Here is a 22,217-nt window from a genome sequence, read left to right as displayed (position 1 = left end):
AGTTTAAACAATCCATCTGAAACGGATGTTTTTAATTTCTTCCTTCTTACAAATAGAACACAGTTGATCTGCAGTCTTTACTTTGCCAATGCATTATAATGTATTAAATCCTTGTAAAAAAACAAACAAAACACAGTATAATAAAACATTAAAAAAAAAAAAGTAATGCATAGTTAAAACCATAACAATGACCCAAGTCTCTGGTCAGCTTTACTAAAACTGACTTTTCTTTTTTTGTTTTTGTTTATTTATGCTGGTGATTTATCAGTGTATCATGGGTTTCATAATCCTCAGTGAGAATGAAAATTGTACATGTCACTAAATTTGTAGTCAATGTCATTTATTTGGCTGTGGGGCAGGCTTTTGCTGGCAACGAGTGGTTGAGGGGAATCAAAATATTCACTGTCAGTCTCCTCTGGAATATTGGCACTTTTGGGTGAAGTTAGCGAGTCAATCGTGGAGGATCCTCTGCCAGATTGTGCATGATATGACCATGCATCAGAGGCTGAACCAGCCGAGGCATAGGAGGAGTTCTCAGGAACTTTGAAGGAGTTGAGGCTGAAAGATGAGGAGGAAGAGCAGGCGTGAGGCAGTCGTGGCTCATGCAGGTTGAGTTTGGAGACCAGCGGTTTTCCAACTGTCACTGATTGCCTTTCCTGTACCTCGTCATCCATGTTGGAATAGGTGTAATGAAGGCAGATGGCAAACGTGAGCTCCCTCTATAAAGACCGTGAAGAGCAAAACATCAGTTTTTTTTAAAGGCTTGGCTCTGAGTTCCAAACGTTTCCGTAACACCATGAAAACATCGCTTGATAAAATAAATCAATGTGACATACTTTAATTTGACTGTTAGTGGTGGTGTAAAACGTATTCTCGACTGTGCCAAATACAACAAAAATTCAGAGGAGGGTATCAACATATATGTCTGACCCTGAGTCTCTGCAGGCATCGGATTCGTGTGTAGAGACTTGGGACTTCTGGTGAAGGAAGATTTTCATTGAGCAATAGTAAACTGCCGGCTTCAAGCAGGGTCTCCTGGTTACTCTGCTTCAAATCAATGTCCACATCCTACAAAAGTAAGATAGATGAAAGTCAGTACAGTAAATTCTTGTTTTTGTGTGTGCTTCAAGAATCCATGTATTAAGTCCACTGATTCTATCTCTTTCCTCTGGTTGGAAGAGAGCCATCTCAGGTCTGCCACACATTTGTTCGGCTAAAATCTTGATATTTTCTTTTTTACTAGTTGTGGTGATTTTGATTAGAAAAGCCTAGTAGGGATTTTATGGCTAGGGTTGTTAGGGAGTTTTGTATTGTCTTTTTGTTTTCAGTAGAATCATTTTTTTAATTTTTTGTCTTCAGACCCTGATGCCTTATTTTGCTTTTCTTTGTAAAAACAAAAGAAAATTGCAACTCATTGTTACACTAAAGTGCTTCGGTATCCTTTTTCTCCTTCCCTTTCATTCAAAGGTTGGCTAAACTTTGTTACTCCTTATGTTCCCCGAGACATTAAGTTAAGGTCATACCATGATACATTTATTGCCACTGTAAATAGTGTCATATGAAAAACAGATTGCAAGCATAATGAGTCATTACAGTCTGGAATAAATGCTCATGTGAGTCTTTCAAAATCTCAACTCTTCATGTGTAATATCGACTTACAAACCTCAGGGAAATCGGTAAGCTGAGCACAGCAGGAAACTATTTCTTGGGGCTTCTCAAGTATCCGAGTGTAGATGACCATGACATTGGAGAACTCTGCAGCAAATCCAAGCTGAACCTTCACTCCACAGTCAAACTGCAGGCAAATGCTTTTTGGTAAGACTGCAAAGAGACATTTAAATTATACCTTAAGACAATACTTTCATTTCAACAAACATTAACTCAGCTACAAGTGTGTCAATAATCATTGTAATGTTTAATAATTCACAATAACGTGTATGAAACGAGTACCGTGAGCAACAGCCCACTGCAGGTTTCGAGCTGAATGGGATGCAGAACACTCGGTGGTTTCTATCTGGTCGGTGAGGGAACGCCGTTCAGACAGATTACTGCGCAGCTCCAGAGCCTGTCTCCCTCGAGTGATCTCACAGCACCCCATGTCTGATAAGAGTTACAACAAGCATTCATGAGTGCTTTTTAGGAGGTGTGCGCCATCACCTGCCGATGCTGTAACATGACATGTGGTCCTGCTTGATGCTCAAAACGTTGAACCCCAAAGAGAGTAGATCATGGCACAGGCGGGACTTGTGTAACCATACTGGTGTGTCTGTAAGCCGTGTCATGGAGCCAACATGCACAGACGTTTGGACCTGTTGTTGTAGTAACAGCACAGGTGTTACTCATTACACTAACGATGGCTCAAACGGCTTCAAGCGCTTCGGTGAGAGTGACAGTGAGCCAGCACCCACAAAACCAGGAACAGAAATTCCAAGCCGTTCTATTTTTGATCATTTACACCTGTATTTTAGTGTGTATTGATGATCTGAATGCAATCTAAGCATATAAGCAAAGAAAAATAAATAAATATATAAAATCATTGTAAAAGAACGTTCACATAAAGGAGCTGCATGCAAGCCACTTTCTGGCCACATGGGGCAGACTAATTGTTAAGACCATCTCTAACATAAATAAATGGAAGGTATAATCTTACATTTCCATGCAACATGGATATCTCATAGCATGCCCAGACATCTCATGCTTCATACGCCTGCTCCACATACCTTCAGCCACTCTGTCTAGCATGACTGTGACCTTCTCGTCTTCACAGACTCTGCGTTTCAGGAAGCTTATGAAGATGCCATTTGACACATCTTTCCTCTTCACTTCGTATGCTTCAGCGTCTACGCATCTAAACACAACAAGCGACAAATGAGTGAAACCTTTTAGCCCAAATCACAGAGATCAGTTCAGACATGTACAGTTCATCTGTTTTCTGCAACATTGGTGGAGGGGAATTAAAACGACAGCAGAGGAGAATCAGCAAACTTACGTAGCATATCCAAACACTATGTTTGCCGTCACCTTGAGCAGTCCTGGTTGTACAATGATATCATCATATAGGTTTCTTTAAAAAAAAGGAATTCATGAGAGACATACATATTTGCAGCAGATGATCTGGCATCAACATGATATTTCCAAAAACTCAAAAATATTTTAATAATATAAACTATAATGCATACCTTTTGCGGCACATGTCCAGCAGCAATACGTTAAGTCCAGTCTTTTTCTCCTGCATCCTGGTCAGTACATTCTGAACACACAAACAGTGATCTGATGTGTAGGAGGCTGGCGCATCTATGGGAACCATAAAACTGTTGCCGTAGTTCTCATAACCATGACCAGCAAAGTATAGCAAGCCTGTGGAAGGAGTAACATGTGTGTTATTTAATTATAAATAAGCATGTAGTTAAAAAACATCTTTATGACAAAAAAAACCATGGTACTGTACATCCATTTAAATGATTTATCATGTTGGGGTAAAGCAGGTGTTGAGCCTGTGTTGTAGTCTTTAAAAGTACAAACTCATATGATTCACATTTTGAACATAGTGAGTATATTGTTTAGACCGACCATAGACGCCCTTGTCAAGAAGCAAGAGAAACTCTGTCACCGCGCTGTGCATCTCCTGCCAGTTGAGGTCGAGCAGGGAAACCACCTTGAAGTCCATTTGTCTGAGCAGGTTGGTCAACTCGTGGACGTCAGCGATGGGAGCACACAGCTGAGTGTGATAGTGGTAGTTCATGTTGCCAATCAGGAGAGCAACTTTGTCTGTGGCTGTGGAGGGGAAGGGAAGGAACTGTAAAGAACTGTAGAACCAAAAAAGAATCATGTAATCCACAGGTACTGTGTTGTGATTGCACTGTGTATATTTTTTGGCACACAACTCACCACAGAATTGCTTGACTGATGAGGGTGGTTTGACCGTCTGTTGAAGCTGACTTAGTCCTGGTTCACACCTACGGACTTCCTGTGAGTCTGTCAACGGCAATAAGAAAAGTGATATTATATATATATATATATATATATATATATATATATATATATATATATATATATATATATATATATATATATATATATATATATGCTGTTTAAAGTCTTGTTTTTATCTCTACAGTGCTTCGTAACAACCCATGCTGTACATGTTACCATCTGTTGATCAGATGAACCCAGTCTACAACTGATCAAATAGCATGACTGTAACACACGCACACACCCAACCTACAAATGGCAGCATGCAAATGAGCTGCTTTGACATAGAAAGCCTTTCACTGAAAACAGGTATCAAGTCTGATGTATTGTGGAGACGAGGACAAACGTGAAAAGGAACACAAATTCTGGTCTAGTTCCTCTATTTACTTCTATATACGTATACACCCGAATATAAAAAACACCTGGACCACGATCAACTTCTACCCAGGATGCCTCAGTGATGGAACTGGGGCCTGCATAAAAGTGCAAAACAGGAAGTTATTCACTGCACAGTACTCGTGTTGTATTGAGTCTATAAACGTGCAATGTCAGACTCAATGCTGCTCTATCTTTGTTTACGAATTTCTCTCACCAATGATGATCGTCGCTGTGTCACTCCAGACTTCATGATACAAATTGAACATTTTGCACTTGTACTGTCCTCTGTGTGCTGTGGTCACACATGGGACCTACAGGGAGTAAAAGAATATACAGAGACCAAACCTGAGAATCAGTTAACTGTTTTTGGATTATAAAGTCTCAACACCTGCATTAGTTTGATCTTATATATGTCATACAAATGTACAAGTAAACCTTGATTTTTGTTTATGTGATCCCTTTCATGATGATAGCAGAGGGCTTTGTATATCTATGGTGTTGGTTGTAAAGCTTTTTTACCCTTTTAAAAGTATTAACCACAAAAAAGGTTTCTGAAAACATCTGGAGACCTTGAGAGAGCAAGTCTTGTGTTGTGTCATGGGCATCATGTTGTGGTACCACTCGTACTGCACAGGCGGGTTGGCCTCCGCTTTGCACTCCAGGAACAAAGAGTCGCCCTCAGACACTGCCCGGGACTGAGGCTGCTGAATAATACGCAGCCCGCTCGCTGACCCTGGAAACAGACTGCTGCTGCAACCTGAGATGACAAGATTTTCTCAGATATTACATCACATGAGATGAAAAAACAAACAAACAACAGAAAAACAGGGAGACGAGAAGGAGGTACCTGGACTAGGACCTGCAGTCTGGAGGAAACGAACATGAGCCCACTGGGAGAAGATAAAGTTCCCTCCGTGGTGGACTCGACAGATATAGTGGCCCTGGTGGGCCAAGGCTGTAGGACACAGAACCAGCTCCGGTGTATTCCCGGTCCCATCCAAAATCTAAAACAAGCAAATAATCTATCACCACATAATATCACATGATAATCTAATCACCACATTATCGTCCATATGATGTAAAGGTGGCAGATACATACAGAACATATTACTCTATTAGGGTTTGACCTGAAATCCTGTTATCATTTACATTTACATGATCAAACAAGGTTCGACTGACCTCCTCTTTGCCTCTGAACCATTGGTAGCTGAGTCCAGGGGGACCGGCGGCTCTGCAGGTTAATACCACCTTGCCCCCCACTGTGGCCTGCTGGGTCTGTGGCTGCACGGTGATCTGGATCAGCTCCGCCACTACCACACATACACACACACACAACCATTAACGATAATATGCACAGAAAAACAGTAAAAGAGCAAAGATATTTTTATTTAGATGTGTGTAGCTCCATGTTTTATCTGCATCTAAATAAACTGAGCTATCGCTTGCATCGATAATATGGCAGGACGCCCTCTAGCCCCATACCTGCGGCAAATTTTTGCATATTTTATACCCCACATTTATCACCAAAAAGGGGAAACTGTAAGTATTCATAGCAGTGAGAAAGTGTGCATAAAAACTGAATGAGTATCATTGCGTTTATTGTTATATGTGTGTCCTTCGTCTTTCGGAGAACCAAACCGATGGGGGTGATAAATGGACAGCAGTTTTATTGGAAGGTGCAACATGTTCCTCAGCAACATTTGAAATAGTCTAGAAACACCACTGTTTCACACACACAAGCACACAGCATGCTTAATGTGGGATTATATTAATTTGTTGAACAAAACGTTTGCCATTTAAAAAAAGGTTGTTTTTAACATTTGCATATGTATGCCCGCCCTGTCACTTCTTCCTCACACGTGTTGGTAAGGTAATGCACAGCTTCCTGGTGGTCCATCTTCCTCAGGCAGTTGAGCAGGAAGTCCAGGGAGCAGGAACGGTCAGCAAGCCTCGCCAGGAGGGTGCGTCCTGGGCTGCCTGCAGAGCTCAGCACCTGTAGTGAGCAGCTGGTCAGCTCACTCTCACTGCAGAGTGGAAGCGCAATGGGCAGAGTTAAATCTATTGGGGAGAGTTCAATGGGCCCCCCAAAAGAAATAGCAGGAACGTGCATGATGATGGAGAGACAAATCTGTTTCTCATACATGTCATACATCAAAGATAATCCCCATACTACATAAAGTGTAAATGTTCAAATTAGTGTGGAAATAATGTATTTGTTCTTGTGGGGCGCTTCTATCAAGTGATGCCTTCAATGTCTCACCTGCATCGGAATTTCGGCTGCTCGGACACAGCATTGGCCAGCTGCCTCCATCCGCAGGTCGTGTTGTCCAACATCTTTGACAGCCTGGCCAGGACTTCTTCACTCAGACTACTGACGCTCTTGTTCCACTCCTCCATCTTGGCAGGTGTCACCACAAACACACCGATGGACCTAACGGACATACGGGAACATTTAAGTGACACGATAGGCGCTAAATCTCGAAATAAATCTCCCCCCTCCACACACACACACACACACACACACACACACACACACACACACACACACACACACACACACACACACACACACACACACAATAAAACATGTCATGAACGGTAACGAGGTACGCACGCGACCGAAGGTATTAATCGTATTCAGGAAATAAGCCTTGAAACGACGGACTGATTTAAACATCGCGACGTCGATTAGTAACTACGCTGCAACTTGCCGCTTCCGCAATTAACATACAGAAAAATATTTTAAAAAAAACTTACCGACTTTATCACAAGTAAGCGGACCGGTAATCAACTCCTGTTAAAGAGAAAGAGGAACGAGTTCCTTTCTACATGAACACAGCCTGGCGGTGCGTTTCACTGCATCAGGGTTCTTCCAGTCTTACATGATTGTGTTCCTCAGATAATGATTTGCGTCTCTTTTCGGTTCCTCATTTCCTCGGCCGTGCCCGCACCAGAGCCGTCAAACGAGAGTCACGTCATCTCGGTTCGATCCAATGGACCGACGTGTAAGAGTTTGGTAAAGTTGGAAAGAAATTCACAGATTCGGATCAATAACTTTTGATCATAAACGTTGTATTCAACAGCGTCCCTGGCATCAATGTGTGGGCTTCTCTTGGTTGCACTCCACTTATTTTATGGGGGCGGAAACTATTTTGCATAAATCTGAAGAATTTCTATTGGGACAAATATTCAATAACTTCACTGTTATGTAGTGCAATGTGACAAAACTCAGTAAATGCAGCGATGGTCTCTTCCTGGTTGTACTACAATGCTGATTTTGGAAAATGTGACTTTTGCATAATGTAAAGGATTTGGGGAAAATATTCTATAACTTTATTGTTATGCACTGGTTATGCTACAACACTTATTTTGGTAAAATAAGCTTAACATTTTGGAGATTTTTTTTTACTGAAACAAATATTCAATAAGTACACTCTTATAAAGTGTTGTGTGACCAAATGACAACATACATCAATGAGTTCAAGAAGGAATGGAGTCTCTCCTCGGACATCGTCCCACAGATCTGGCAACAGTTAATACGGCCAGTAGCCAACCAAAGAGAACGCTCACTGTCCCTTTTGGCAACACAGCATTCTGTCCGTGCTTCTCAGGGTCCAGAGAGTTCCAAGTTCAAGGATGTGGTCGTTTCTACTATTAAATTCATGATCATGCCTCTTGCAGGGCATCTCTACAGGGCCTGTTCAATAGTGGGCATGTTGTCTGGAAGTGTATGCATCGGTCATCTTCATTATAGCCTAGACCACTTCACAACTGCTAGAACTTAGGCACCCTCTGATAAAGCACTTCCTGACTTTGTTGTAATTGTTTTTCCCAGACAGTATCTGTCTGAACACGCTTCGTCTATGACTGTCAGCAACGACGGATGGCGGTTAGAACCACGCCTAAATTAATTTGTATGACCTAAGGTGATCACTTCCTCTTTCAGGTCGTGCTTAAGTCATTAGTTCCCTATTTGTTGAAAGAAAGAATGAAAAAGCAAACTTTGCAGGATATCGACATATTCCTATTTATTCATGAGTTAGCAAAAAGAAAACGAAAAAACAGAGAACATGATTTGTGAAAATATGAGCAGGCCATCTCTCTTCAGATATATTAAAAAGACCAAAACAGAAAGATTTCACATGTTGAAACTAATTCACTGCAATGCAGTAACCCTGAACCAAATAAAACTATCTTTATGAAATTGACAAGATAATCTCACCACTCAGTGAGAGCTTTCGATTACATCACATGATGCCCAACAGTTATAGTGGTGAGGTTGTTCGCCAAATATTATTTCCAAGGTGAAGAATACTTATGATGTTTTGTTTTTGTCGAGACAGTTTCATTGTTGAGGCTTTACTCTGGCTGTATGTTCTGAATTTGCTGCATAACTCTGGCTCGGAATATACAGCATGTCAGGTAATTCAGTCCACCGAGTCTAAAGCATCCCAACGTTTGAAAAGAGGCCCTCTGTCAGTCCAGTGAAGGCCTAAAACTTCTTCCCTTTTTGTAGTTTGTTGAAACGCCAAATGTTCTCCTTCCTTAGACGCTTCCAGTATTCCCAGGTGTCCGACTCCAGCTCCGGCAGCTTTTTGGGTGTTCCCAGGTTCAACTGGAACAACCTGAGTAAAAGATAAAAGGAGAGGGGGGGATCAGATCAGTGGAGACACACTTGCATAGTTTATTGGCCAAATATGTTTAAACATTTGGGGACTATGATGTCATAAGTTAAACCTAGTCACACAATTATGTCAACAATTCTCTGAAAGTCAGATTTTTTTTTTCTTACACTGTAATACATCATCAATCTAGAGAATCTCATGGGTTTGTAATTTCATGCATTTATATATATATATATATATATATATATATATATATATATATATATATATATATATATATATATATATATATATACTATGATGAGAGAAAGCAATAAAAAAGCAATAAGAAAAAAATGTGTGCCTTACCACTCTGGATATTGATCATGCGGCTTCAGAACGGGGTCTTCTCCTTGCTTGAGGATGTTGGCCCCTACTGCATAAGAAGTAAGTCGGACGGTGTCCCGACACACCTCTGGGCCTTTCTGCTCTTCTTTTGTCATACCTTTCCCTTTCCCTTTGGCCACTGCAAAACAAACGGGTCAACTTGATACACGTGTCAGAACTACAACGAACGAGTCCACAACTGGCACTGAATATTATTTATAATAGAAATGGTAACGTTACAGGTCCTATTTACTCACCAACTTTCTTAGCATATCCACACGTCAGTATTCTGTTGAATACGTTCGTCCTGCATAGCGACGTTGTGGCGTTGATTGTAATGCATTTTGTTACCGTGGCTATCCGAAATAAACTAAACCCTGACATGTTTTACTGTAGGTTACTAGAAAACACAGCCAGCCCACCGTGCTAGTTTGACATTCAGTTTCTTTAGCTTCCGTTTGCTGCTATGTGTTTGGCTCTGTAAAATCTACTGCCCTCTTTGGACGGGCAGACCCACTGCAGGACGACTGAGACGTGTAGTTCGCACTTCAATCCGACAGGTGGCAGCACCGCCAAACGCGTGCGTTTACTACAATAAATAAAGCAGAAGAAGACAATTTACAGCTTTGGGAAAATGTCTGAGTACGCTGCGGCCCAGAAGAGTGCCCTGAAATTAAAAGGCATTGGGAGCATTTCTGCAGGAAAAAAGTAAGTCGTGTGACATTTGTTTGTTTTAAATGAGAAAGACGAGGAGTTATAGTCGATATAAATACTTTAAAACAAACAGTCGCACCCGGAGGCCTGGTCTTCAATCGGGGTTAATGTTAGCATGTCTCTGCTAATAGAAAAACAGTTACGTGAACGTTTACTCGCATTAATGGAGTTCGTAACGATGAAGTCATGTTTAGCCAAATTCATTGACGTAAAAGCATCGGACAGTGAATAAATATCTCACCTGTGACTTTAATACTGTTGGTTGTGACATTATGGAGGGTTACAGCTGTGGCTAAAAACATTAGCTCATGCTAGATAATGTAAGGTTAGCTAGTTACTTTAAGACAACACAATCACTTAAAACGCCATCTCAGACAGTTCATATTAAAAAGTACAACATAAGGCACATCAACAACATAAGTACAAAGGCAGATAGATACACTAGCACAGGTATTTTATTGGACGAAAATTCTTTTCTCGAACACCCCAAAAACAGACAGGCACAGTTTGACTATACAGTCCATTGTTTAGTTGCCTACATTTGATCTTTTACCTGTATGAGTGTGACCATCTGTCTCTGTCCTTGCTTGTCGAAGGAAGTAATTGACCTGACATGCCTCTTATCAACTGAATAACTGGCCATTACATATTGTTTTTCAGGAAGAAGAAGAAGGATAAAGAGAGCAAGCGTCGCTTGGAGCAGCTTTCCACCAGTCAAAACGACGACGAAGAGAAAACCAAAAGGACATATGTTGACAAAAGAACACCGGCACAAATTGCTTTTGATAAGATGCAAGAGAAGAGGGTAAGTCATAGTTCTCCAGCATTAAAGAGATGCAGTGATTGGCATAGCTAATTCAAGTTGTAATAAATAGTTTAACCTCAGCAGAAGTGATGCATTTACTAGATTAGACAAAAAGTTCTCCCACAAGTCTTTACCAACACAAACAACCAAGCATGACCAAACCATTTCACACAAGTCGTCGAATTCACACAGAAGGGACATTGTAATAATAAACAATCAACGCTAAAATAGATTTTTTTTTCAAAAAAGCTAACACAGAATCAAATATAAGTTTTAGATTGGACATTTTCCATGCAAACAGTTTGTCAAATTATGATTGTTGTGCGCTTAGCTTTAAAACCTGCAATACTGCAGTGGAACCAAAACACAGAATCTTTAATATAGTTTGTCAATTATTAATTTGTGTGCTGTTTTTTTCTGTTCCACTAAGTGCTAATTAGTGGCCAGTGCTAATTATTTCAGTGATATTTCATGGTCTGTTTTTTTAAGTCCTCGGAGCATATATTGACACAGTTTATCAGTCCCTTTTCTACCCAAAGAAAAGGGCAAAGTTCATTGTTTGAAGTGAGTGTTGCAACATAATATATAGGGGGGAATACACATGAAGCACCATAACATATGCTGCCTAAGAACATGGGATAATGTTTGAATAAAATAAATATTTCCGTTTAAAATATTTCCAGCTGCAGCAGGACATTGCAATAGCATAGCATAGCATGCGATTTATTGCAAAAGGTCATAGTGTCAAAAACCTCAGCTGTTTTGTAGAATCCTGATCATGATACGTTTACAGTGTGCCTAAATTCTCTCTCTCTTTCTCTTGTTAAAGCAAATGGAGAGGATTTTGAACAAAGCCTCAAAGACACACAAACTCAGAGTGGAGGTAAGTCATGTCATGTTTGCATTGGATGATTCAGTACAGCTTAAGTCCACACATTTACATTATCTTGGGTGATCAAAACACTATATCTAAATGTAATTTTAAATGAAAGAAAGAATAATGTTTGTAGAATATACATTGTCTGAAATTATTTCTGATTTAACGACCGTGAAATAACAGAATAAAATGTATCGTTTGTTTTGTTCATTTGCAGGATTTCAACCGCAACCTGGACAAACTGACAGAGCATTATGATATTCCCAAGGTCAGCTGGACCAAATAGAAGACATGGAATTGGAGTTTTTTTTTTTTTTTTTCCTTGACTTGCACGTCATGTTTAGTTTTATATATTTACAATTAAAATCCTTCAATTGGCATTCAGTCGTTCTGTTTTTAATTCCTGGTGTATAAAATAAACGTTGAGTAAACGCAAATTTTCTGGGTTTCATTGTCATATGTTACTAACATCTTTATGATTTCACCATAGAGCCAATCAGCTGACATGAAACATTTAAAATAAGTGTGCATGTGTTACAAAATGAAGACAACCAATGAAAAAACCATGCAAAAGCTTGGTTTTTTTTAATGAATACATATTTTAATTGAACTGGGACGCTGCACAAATGGCACACATGCTGTAAACCAGAGCACAAGGTACAGGAGTCCATGTTGAATCATTTGGGATGGCACAGTGTGAACACCTAAACTACCTTGAAGGTACCAACTAACAGTCGAAGTGTTTAAGACTTTAGATAGTTGGTAAACAAATACAAACATTTTACACTTTGTCAATGAAACAGGTAAATTCACTTGTTTTAATACCGCTAACAGAAGTGTATTTCAGTGAAAGTTGAACACAGTTTGCAAAATGATAGTAAGAATCTGCATCCAACACCAACAAATGTGTATTAGGAGATGACATGTTCAGGGTGTCCACGTTGGTCTCATACAGTTCAACCTCTTTCATTTAATAGAGAGTAGTCATTTCTCAGACTAGAAAAAGGTATTTTCTTTGTTTTGTAGCATTTCTTGTGCTGTCAGAGTTCACTTTGGCCCCAGCATGTCGCTCGGCTTCACCCACTGGTCAAACTGCTCCTCCGTCAGGTAGCCTAGCTCCACCGCCACGGCCTTCAGCGTGGAGCCCTTCTTGTGAGCCGTCTTGGCGATGAGGGCTGCTTTGTCGTAACCGATGTGTGGATTGAGAGCGGTGACCAGCATGAGAGACTCGTTCATGAGCTTGTTGATCCTCTCCCTGTTGGCCTCGATGCCCACCACACAGTTGTTGGTGAAGGAGACGGACGCGTCTCCGAGGAGCTGAGCCGAGTTTAGCACATTCTTGACTATCATGGGCTTGAAGACGTTGAGCTCAAAGTGTCCGTTGCAGCCGCCGATGGTGACCGCCACGTGGTTCCCCATTACCTGGGCGGCGACCATGGTCATGGCCTCGCACTGGGTGGGGTTCACCTTGCCCGGCATGATGCTGCTTCCTGGTTCGTTCTCTGGTAGGATGAGCTCCCCCAGGCCTGAGCGGGGTCCTGACCCCAAGAAGCGGATGTCGTTGGCGATCTTCATCATGCTGACAGCCACCGTGTTCAGCGCTCCGCTCAGCTCCACCAGGGCATCGTGGGCCGCCAGAGCTTCGAACTTGTTGGGAGCGGTCACAAATGGCAGGCCCGTGAGAGAAGCAACGGTGGAAGCCACTTTCTCGGCAAAGCCGATGCGGGTGTTGAGTCCCGTCCCGACTGCTGTGCCCCCCGCCGCCAGCTGGTACACCCTGGGCATGGCGGCCTTCACTCTCAAGATGCTGTACTTGACCTGCTGGACATAGGCGCTGAACTCCTGCCCGAGCGAGAGCGGCACGGCGTCCTGGGTGTGAGTGCGTCCAATCTTGATGATGTCTTTGAACTCTTCGGACTTGGCGGCCAGAGCGGCGTGCAGCTTCTCGAGGCCGGGCAGCAGGACGTGGTGGACCTCTGTGGCGGTAGCAATGTGCATGGCAGTGGGAAAGGTGTCATTGGAGCTCTGACTCTTATTGACATGGTCGTTGGGATGGACGGGATCCTTTGAGCCTAGTTTTCCTCCAAGGATCTCAATAGCTCTATTGCTGATCACCTCATTGACGTTCATGTTGCTTTGAGTCCCAGATCCAGTCTGCCACACCACCAGAGGGAAATGATCATCCAGTTTCCCAGCTGAAACCTCATCTGCTGCCTGGATGATTGCGTCTGCGATCTTTGGGTCGAGGCCGAACTCCTTGTTAACCTCAGCGGCCGCTCTCTTCAGGACACCAAAAGCCTTGATCACTTGGATTGGCATTCTCTCACTTGGTCCCCCTATTTTGAAGTTCATGGTGGACCTGACAGTCTGGGCGCCGTAGTACTTGTCAGCGGGGACCTTGAGCTCCCCAAACGAGTCCCGCTCGATCCTGTACTCTGAACTGGCCATTTTGGACGTGCAGACGTGGAGCTTGGAGCTGCCGCTGACTGTTTGTAAAGTCAGGAGTTTGCAGTTAAACTGCTGGACGCGTCTCAGGGAGCGAAACATGGCTTCTCATTAGAGGTGAATCCGGGGGGAGGTCAATGCAGCCTTCCACTTTATGATCTGTCATTGGGTGAATAGGAAACAGAGCGTGGGTCAGCCAATAGCGAGGCAGGAGAGGCGGGTCTTCCGCTGTTGGTGTCGTATCGAATGGAAACGATCAGGCTGCTCCATCCGGATCAGTGAAGCTTCTGATAACATTGCAGGATTGTATATCCGGTATGCCGACGAAGGATTGTTTACTCTGTAGAATAAAAGTCAGTAACTTTAAATATGTTGATGCATTTTAAATGTACACACTCAATTTATCCAACAGGAAAACTTTGTAAGAACTACTGATATGGCATTTCTTAGAATATAAACGTTTATTTTTTTATATTATTTATTTTCTGCATTTTGACTTCCAATTTTTATACAATCTTGTATAAACCAAATAAAGTTGTTGTGAGTATAAATCAATAACACCTGAAAGCATTTTTCCGATCTGAATTTACTTTCATCGTGCACAATGTGTGTTTATTGTGTGTAATGAGACTGGAACAAGAATTTGATTATAAGTGATATGTTATAGTCAACCACACCAAACCAAATATCAGGATTATTTTTTTATTCTATGATGTAAGGAATGTACACTCAGTAGTACACAATGAATTAGTATCACAACATGCAGTAGTCATAGTATTTTACAGTGTGGTGTCCCGTGAAAAAAAACCCTGCTGGATTGAGTTTGCAAATTTGTTTTAAGAATATATCAAAAATGTTGAGCTCTGTGCAATAAGAACATACAGCTTTACTAATGCTGGATAACTATTGAGGACCTTCATCATGTGACACCAAGGCCTACTTTTATGGTGATAATTGATGATGTCCTAACATTCATAATTGGATAGACTTTTTAACTATTTTTATGAACGTAGAGTTGGTTTATGTTATAAAGAAATATCTTAATTGCGAGAACGATTTTTTTTTTCATCAGAAACTCCTTTATTTTGAAGAGTAACGACGTTACTTCACCGGATGTGCTTCGAACGATGCCGCTATCTTCCATCCGCCGTCTCTTCTCGCGGTAACGCTAGTACACTGTTAGCTTGCTAGCTAACCCCATCGTTTCCAGGTTTCGTGTCGACCTGAAAAAAAGCAAACGAAGAGAGGCACAGAAAGACTACGCAGGCGAATACTTTTTAAACCCAGGCTGCACTGAGGAGCGGGACAATGCCACACAACTTCCAGCCCGGAGACCTGGTCTTCGCTAAAATGAAGGGGTACCCCCACTGGCCAGCCAGGGTAAGCAAGTAGCAGCAGCCGGAGGGGCGGAGGGGATGAGCTGCTTTGCATGGGACGCTGGAGAAGGTTCTGTGTACCCTCGGCACTGTCTAACATGGATACCTACCACACGCATACCTTACTAAATGTTATTGTTGGGTTGACAGGCTGTGCTTCAGGCCTGCAGGCATTGCACGAGCAGCATAATATTTGCATGAGATGCTGTTGGCCTATCGTGAAAACTGCATGAAAACGTGAAGCAGCGAAAGCTAATGTTATTTTGGAAATGACGTTGGAGATAATTGCATATATATATATATATATATATATATATATATATATATATATATATAGCCCTTTTCCAAACATAAATGTACAAGAAGTCCATATAATTTTAATCAGTTGAAAGTTACAATGTTTTGTTTTCAAGAGGTAATACACATCAATACAGTCTATCATGTTTGGGTCCCAGATTATTATTATTTTTTGCCACTTGTTTACAGATTGAAGATGTGGCTGATGGGGCAGTGAAACCACCTCCTAATAAAATCCCAATTTTCTTCTTTGGAACACATGAAACGTGAGTACTGTAATTATCGGTGGTTAGAGAAATAAGGTATTAGTATGCATAGAACTGTTTACACTGAAATGGCTATGAATGGATTTAGTTTTTTTTAAGTCTATTATGAAGCAGGAAATGTAAATATACAATTTCAAATTCATGACTCAAGTATAGAGGTTTCTTTTGTAGTCAGGCAATGTGTAGGCCCTGGCCTCACCTGTTTGTTTGCACTATTGAGAGGAATGCAGTTTGACAAAAACACAAATCTCCACTTGTATTTTACACAGCTGTTTGTCTCCTCTTTTCTGAATGTTCACTATGAACCATTGACTTCCTTCAGTCTGAGTGTGCAGTATGCTTTTGAGGGATGTGTTGATATGTCTGATCTGGCATCAGACGCCATCTGTTTGACAAGATGGCACCTGCAGTATTTTAATCCATCACTAGGTGGCACAGTCTTCTCTTTCAAAGTCTCGAGTCAGTGTAGACGGTTAACCTGTTTTTTTGTAATAATATAACAATTTTTTGTTATTTTGTCAACATTTTCTTATATCTCATTGTTTCACAGAGCATTCCTTGCAGCAAAGGACCTGTTTGCCTATGAAAAGTACAGCGAACGCTATGGAAAGCCCAACAAAAGAAAGGGATTCAATGAAGGTTTATGGGAGATCCAGAACAGTCCACATGCCTCCTACAGCGCTCCGCCTGTAGTAAGTAGCCCTGATATCAATAATCCTAAATCCTAAAGCATCCACTGTTCAACAATAACTTATACTCTCAAAGATACTGTAAATGTGGACTTTGAAGTTGACTCAAGGTGTGACACCTAAAGGTATTTCCAAACCATTTGTGCTTATTTGTTGCTCAACATTTAGATTTCTTTTGTTTTAGAACTCACATGCAGGTCTCTACTAGACAGTAACTTTTGAAGCAGTTTGAAATGTTTGGTGTTGAAAGCTACAAATGAACTTGTCTTGTCTTTTTATTAAAATGCTGCAGTTCACACTAGGGCGTCCTGATGCCCCGCAGTTTAAGGTGTGATGCTTACTGCAATATTTAATATTCAATTCTTACTAGGGAAATTTGCTGCATCTCTGTACTCATGTTTCATTTCCTTGTTTATGGCTGAACTGTCAAGGAAAGGTTAAATGTCACAAAATCTTGTATTAATCTCCCAACGGTTCGCCTTTGCAGGCAGCCAGCTCATCTGACAGCGAGGCAAACAATGCTGGAGGAGGAAGTGATGAGGATGAGGATGAAGAAGAAGGCCCAGTGCCTCGGAAAGTAGACTCAGCAAGCGATGTTGACTCCGATTCTGGGAGTGAAGACCAAGGAAAGGGTGGGGGAGTGAAGCGAAAGCCACCTCCTGCGAAGGTAATTGACATTTAATTTTACTGTCAGTGGAAATAAATCACAGCTTCAACCAAACAGGGTTTTTTAGTGAATTGGCTAATAAAGCATTCCGCTATTAGATTACTCTATAACTATGTTGTTGAGCTGAATGGAAAATAGCATTCATGGTCACAATTATTGGTAAAAAAAAAAAGAGAAAAGCTGCACACTACACAACCAGCAACAATGTTGACATAACAGTAAGCACTGCTTCGATATTGAGAATGGATCTGCTTATGTATGAATGAAAAAAACATCTAGCTCAAAAGGTCATTATTTACCGGCAGCCTATTTTTTATAACAGTTGTCCTCACAATGACGATAGCAATAATGAGCTCTGATTAAAAGAACTTCTCTGCATGGCTTGAGTGTGAGTTTGACAGGTCAGATTGTTTGGCTAAAACTCGCAAATATGTATAAAAAAACACTCCAGTGAAATAGTTGATAAACTTAAATTGTTCCATTTGAATGCATGTGTTTCTTTTTTAGCGGCCTCCCCCTCCAAAAAAGATTCGCGGCTCATCCAGTGACCGAAATGAAGAGAGTGGATCCCCCTCTGATTCAGAACCCACGCCCTCAGAGTCCGACTCTGGCAAGAACAGTGACCAGGTTATTACACACATGGACACAACATGCATACATGGTACAATTGCTATTCGAAGCTAAACAGCACATAAATGTTACTCCATTTGTTTTCTTCCAACAGGATTTTACTCCAGAGAAGAAAGCAGGTGGACGGGTTGGAAAGAAAGCAGGAGGCAGAGGGAAGAAAAAGGTGAACACCAGCCAGGAGTTTTTATGATTTCAAAAATAAAAATGTAAGCAGGTTGTAAATTCTTTATTTATCTCCTCCCTCTTCTCTATGTGATGTTGCAGAAGGCTTCGTCTGGCTCAGACTCAAACTCGGGATCAGGGTCAGAGAAGAAAGTAGCGGACAGCGACTCGGAGGACGAGAAGCCGCGACCGGCTTTGTCTGGCTCTGAATCCCACTCTGCCTCAAAGTCTGAATCAGAGTCAGATCCACCTCCCCGGAAGGCCCCACAGGCACGCAAGAAAGGTGTGGGTTTAGTCCTGGTTAAGATCGGATTGATCAATTTCAGCTTTAACCACAATTCAAGATACATGTTGTGTGATATTGAAGGAAAGATCTCATGCTCTTTGTTTTGCTCATGTAAATGTGCTCAGGGCTTCTTTTTTTCCCACCCCACAGAGAAGCCAGCACCAAAGCCTCGTGCACGGAAACCCAAACCCACTCCGGCAAAACGAGCACCATCATCCTCCTCCGACAGCGACAGGTCAGGCTGTTCCGCACATCTTTTTCATACTAATGCCACATACATATATATAAATATGTTATGTGAATTCTACGGGAGCATAACAGTTGCTTTTGTTTCACAGTGAAAGTGACACCGACCGCATCAGTGAATGGAAGAAACGAGACGAAGAGCGCAAACGAGAGCTGGAGGAGCGCCGGAAAAAGGAGGAGGCGGAGGAGCTCCGCAAGCTACGGGAGAGAGAGAAGGAGGAAGACGAGCAAAAGAAAAAAGACAAAGATAAGGGTAAAAAAGGGAGCGACAGTGACGGCAGCAGTAGCTCAGATGAGGGTGTAGATGAACACCCATTGAAGAAGTCCAAGAAACCCCCTCCAGCCCCGATCCCTGCACCGTCGGACTCTGATTCTCCAGCTGAGGTACAGACGCTTAAAAAATAGTGATGTGTTATGTTTTGCATTACTCAAAGCAAAAGGACTGCAGGTGACTAGGTGCCATTGACACATGGGACTTATTGTGCTTTTTCTCATCAAAAGGCAAAGAAGTCATCCAAGAAGCCCGATAACCAGAAGAAGGCCAGAATAAATAAAGAGAAGGAACGAAAAGATCGGAAGGAGAAAGAGATAAAAGAGAAAAAAGCCAGACGGTCAGAAGAAAAGTCTCGAGCAAGGTGAGCCCACAATGGGGAAAAGACTATGGTTATGCAAAACTCATTAGAAAAGCCTAATTGTAATGTACACAGATCACAGAGTCACTTTCTCCCTCCCTCCTCTCTCAGGTCTAAGCCTGAAAAACCCAAACGCAAACCAGAGAGGCCGCCAGAGAAGAAAGTGGAAAAGAAAAAAGGTAAGTCTTCATACAGTTACAACAATGCTGGTTTTTGTGAGAGTGAAAGTAGTAATTCGGCACAGAATCATGACTCTTCCTTTGTGTCTACAGCAGAGCCATTGCCAGAAGAAAAGCTACAGAAACTTCACAATGATATAAAGTTTGCACTCAAAGTGGACAACCCAGTAAGTGACATCTATGAGTTTGATACAGTTTCCCATTTTTGGGGATTTTTATACTAGCCATAAAACTAAAATATTCTATCGCTGTGTGTTTGTAGGACATAGACCGGTGTCTACAAGCCCTGGATGAACTTGCAGCGGTGCCCGTCACCAGCCAGATTCTCCACAAGAACGCTGAAGTTATAGCCACTCTAAAAAAGGTAAATTTTCTTGACTCGTGTTCGACAATCCTTTTGACCAACAGTTTAAAATTATGGAGATTTTACAGAAATCTGCTTCTTTTTGAGATGCTATATTTTGAGTTGTATTGATTTTTTTTTTTACTGTATTAAAGGAATTTCTTTAAATGTGCTTTTACAAGATGTTAAATGTGGTATATAGGCAGTCCTTGTTTTGTTGTCTTAAGGTTGTCAGGGCAGTACTGTTGTTTTTGTATTTTTCCATTTTAAATCATCCTCACTATTTGCAACTTCTTTCATGTTTTTCTGTTGTTTTTTTTGTTATGGACAATATAGATTCGTCGGTATAAAGCCAGCAATGCAGTCATGGAGAAAGCTAGTGAGGTCTACAACAAGTTAAAACTTCGCTTTATGGGAAAGCCAGAGGAGGCAGCTAAACCTCAAACAGAGGACAAGGAAGCAGAATATGGTGATCAGAAGGAGACAACAAACACAGGTAAGAAGTCACACCTTCGACCTTGCCTCCATCTGGTTCTATAGTATCTCAATTTTATTTGTTTAAATGTTATTTTAATCTATGTTGACATTTCCTAGACTCCACTCCGGTGAATGGGCAATCGGTACAGAAAAAAGATCATATGGAGCGCCAAGAAAATCCAAAATCCCCTGCCCATGAGGAGAATTATGACGATACTGCTTCAAGTCCAAACAGGTAAACACACCCAGCATATAGCTCCTATATGTCATTGTCATGGGCTACTAACATGAGGTGAAAGCAGATCTTGGTGCATGGACAATACAAACGGGTATCTTCTGAAAAAAAGTGTATTACGGTTTAGTTGGGATCTTATATGCAGTCTCTTTAACACAAGGAATCATAATTCAAGCACCGCAGTGGTTGTGACTGACTATGTTCTCTGTTTAGACGAAGCCCAGACAGCCCTGCTGAACCAAATCTTCACACCCATGAAGAAGCGAACAACTCCATCTCTGCAGAGACAGAACCACCCGGTGTAGAAAGCTGAAAGACCCTGAACCACCACTGCAGTGGACCAAGTGCTAAAGATGGTGGCCTATTAGTTTGACGTCATACAGTGCTCCTGGCCCAACAACATCACAACACACACACAGACACAGACACAGACACACAGACACAGACAGAAAGGATTTCTTACAGTATCTGTTACGTCAATGTCGATGTTTTGGATATTTTGTACCATAATGACATCAAACCAGAAGTCTCTGTTGCTCAAACTGTTTGGTCCATTATTTATCTTGGCAAAAAGGAAAGCTTAGTAGTGTGGTAGTTTGTGGCGCTGTGCGAACTCTTTTTATTTCTGAAAATGTACTTTTTCTTTTATACAACACTCGGCCCGTCCTGGATCTTCACCCTGTACTCCTGCTTCTCGCTACCTTGTTCTTTCTACCACAGGAACTCCTATTTTGATCTTTTACACTGTATGTATATGGAATCATTACATTTAAAGCACTTCTAACCGGAATTTAGGCTGGAGGTAGTATGAGAGGAAACTTCAATCATTTTCGTAGGAAAATGGAGCCATGCCGTTAGTTTTTTCGCTTGGAAGATTTTGTGCAGCCCTGACATCTGTTGGCTTCATTTTTTTTATAAAGTCTATAAAATATCACAAAGGCCTCTTGTCTCTGTGTATGACATTGTGAGAGTGGTAAAGTACTATTTGTGAGTCTTTTATGTTAAGTATTTTCTAATTATCTGATCTTGATCCAGTTACTCCAGTCTGAAATGTAAAGCCATTAACTGAGTCACTTAAAAATGTTTTCCAATTGAGGTCCACCTACTTTTTTTACAGCATTGTTTAAAAACAGTTTTGTCTAAAATAATAATTGATGTGGAGTTAAACACCTTGCACTCTCGTCTCCCCATAGTGTCTGCTTTCAGTAACTTGCTTAATAAATGGAACTGTACAGATTGAACACTGACCTTAAAAGCTATTGAGATCTCTTGTAGCTGCAGCCTATCTTGACATTTTCCTGTCATAAGCATACAACAGGTGTTTTTAGTGCTATGTAAATTGTTAAAGCATTTCTATGACTTAGTTGAGACTTGAATAAAAATCTCAGCATGGTTTTGTTTCTATCTCATTTCTTGATGAGCAAAACACGTTTTTAATTAATTCGGTGTGTGTGTGTCCGTGCGTACGCGCGCGTGTGTGTAAAAGACTGTTTTACCAACAACAGCGTTCCCAGTTGGTTATTTGCGGTTTTCTGGTTCCAAATGATTCC

General features: G+C 41.3%; 5 protein-coding genes across 7 annotated transcripts; 2 read left to right on the top strand and 3 right to left on the bottom strand.

Annotated features, from left to right (window-relative positions):
• Nucleotides 1–2: 2 nt before the first annotated feature.
• On the bottom strand, nt 3–7,401 carry malt2 (MALT paracaspase 2). Of its 2 annotated transcripts, none has more exons than XM_068591775.1 (17): nt 7,233–7,401; nt 6,611–6,781; nt 6,208–6,374; nt 5,530–5,660; nt 5,198–5,354; nt 4,920–5,107; nt 4,565–4,661; nt 4,395–4,445; nt 3,889–3,975; nt 3,571–3,774; nt 3,180–3,357; nt 2,990–3,064; nt 2,721–2,848; nt 1,951–2,100; nt 1,664–1,821; nt 931–1,068; nt 3–719 (listed from the first exon to the last, which is right to left on the bottom strand). In XM_068591775.1, coding segments are annotated over exons 1-17 (2,511 nt in total). In that variant the 5' UTR covers nt 7,235–7,401; the 3' UTR covers nt 3–290. The 2 variants fall into 2 exon arrangements, with proteins under 2 accessions (XP_068447876.1, XP_068447877.1); XM_068591776.1 differs by having other exon boundaries at nt 7,108–7,400.
• Nucleotides 7,402–8,352: 951 nt separating this feature from the next.
• mrpl54 (mitochondrial ribosomal protein L54) lies at nt 8,353–9,826 on the bottom strand. Its single transcript, XM_068591785.1, has 3 exons — nt 9,599–9,826; nt 9,324–9,480; nt 8,353–8,975 (listed from the first exon to the last, which is right to left on the bottom strand). The coding sequence occupies exons 1-3, from the start codon at nt 9,723–9,725 to the stop codon at nt 8,843–8,845; spliced, it is 417 nt and encodes a 138-aa protein (XP_068447886.1). The 5' UTR covers nt 9,726–9,826; the 3' UTR covers nt 8,353–8,842.
• An 85-nt stretch (nt 9,827–9,911) lies between these two features.
• On the top strand, nt 9,912–12,174 carry fam32a (family with sequence similarity 32 member A). The gene is made up of 4 exons (XM_068591786.1): nt 9,912–10,049; nt 10,716–10,860; nt 11,690–11,743; nt 11,955–12,174. The coding sequence occupies exons 1-4, from the start codon at nt 9,976–9,978 to the stop codon at nt 12,021–12,023; spliced, it is 342 nt and encodes a 113-aa protein (XP_068447887.1). The 5' UTR covers nt 9,912–9,975; the 3' UTR covers nt 12,024–12,174.
• Nucleotides 12,175–12,292: 118 nt separating this feature from the next.
• On the bottom strand, nt 12,293–14,333 carry fh (fumarate hydratase). The gene has a single exon (XM_068591134.1). The coding sequence runs from the start codon at nt 14,282–14,284 to the stop codon at nt 12,785–12,787; it is 1,500 nt and encodes a 499-aa protein (XP_068447235.1). The 5' UTR covers nt 14,285–14,333; the 3' UTR covers nt 12,293–12,784.
• A 1,003-nt stretch (nt 14,334–15,336) lies between these two features.
• On the top strand, nt 15,337–22,049 carry hdgfl2 (HDGF like 2). 2 transcript variants are annotated; one of them, XM_068591773.1, is made up of 16 exons: nt 15,337–15,562; nt 16,045–16,121; nt 16,672–16,813; nt 17,298–17,477; nt 17,985–18,104; nt 18,202–18,270; nt 18,372–18,552; nt 18,706–18,790; nt 18,894–19,185; nt 19,303–19,436; nt 19,545–19,612; nt 19,709–19,779; nt 19,875–19,976; nt 20,292–20,451; nt 20,550–20,667; nt 20,881–22,049. In XM_068591773.1, exons 1-16 carry the CDS (start codon nt 15,491–15,493, stop codon nt 20,978–20,980), a joined length of 1,971 nt encoding a protein of 656 aa, XP_068447874.1. In that variant the 5' UTR covers nt 15,337–15,490; the 3' UTR covers nt 20,981–22,049. The 2 variants fall into 2 exon arrangements, with proteins under 2 accessions (XP_068447874.1, XP_068447873.1); XM_068591772.1 differs by having other exon boundaries at nt 19,706–19,779.
• The last annotated feature ends 168 nt before the right edge of the window (nt 22,050–22,217 follow it).

Source organism: Clinocottus analis, unplaced genomic scaffold (genome assembly GCF_023055335.1).
Source record: "Clinocottus analis isolate CAN_PGR_092001 unplaced genomic scaffold, fCliAna1.0.p SCAF_25, whole genome shotgun sequence".
NCBI lineage: Eukaryota > Metazoa > Chordata > Actinopteri > Perciformes > Cottidae > Clinocottus > Clinocottus analis.
The sequence above is the reverse complement of the archived record's forward strand: the minus strand, read 5'-3'. Positions and strand labels throughout refer to the sequence as shown.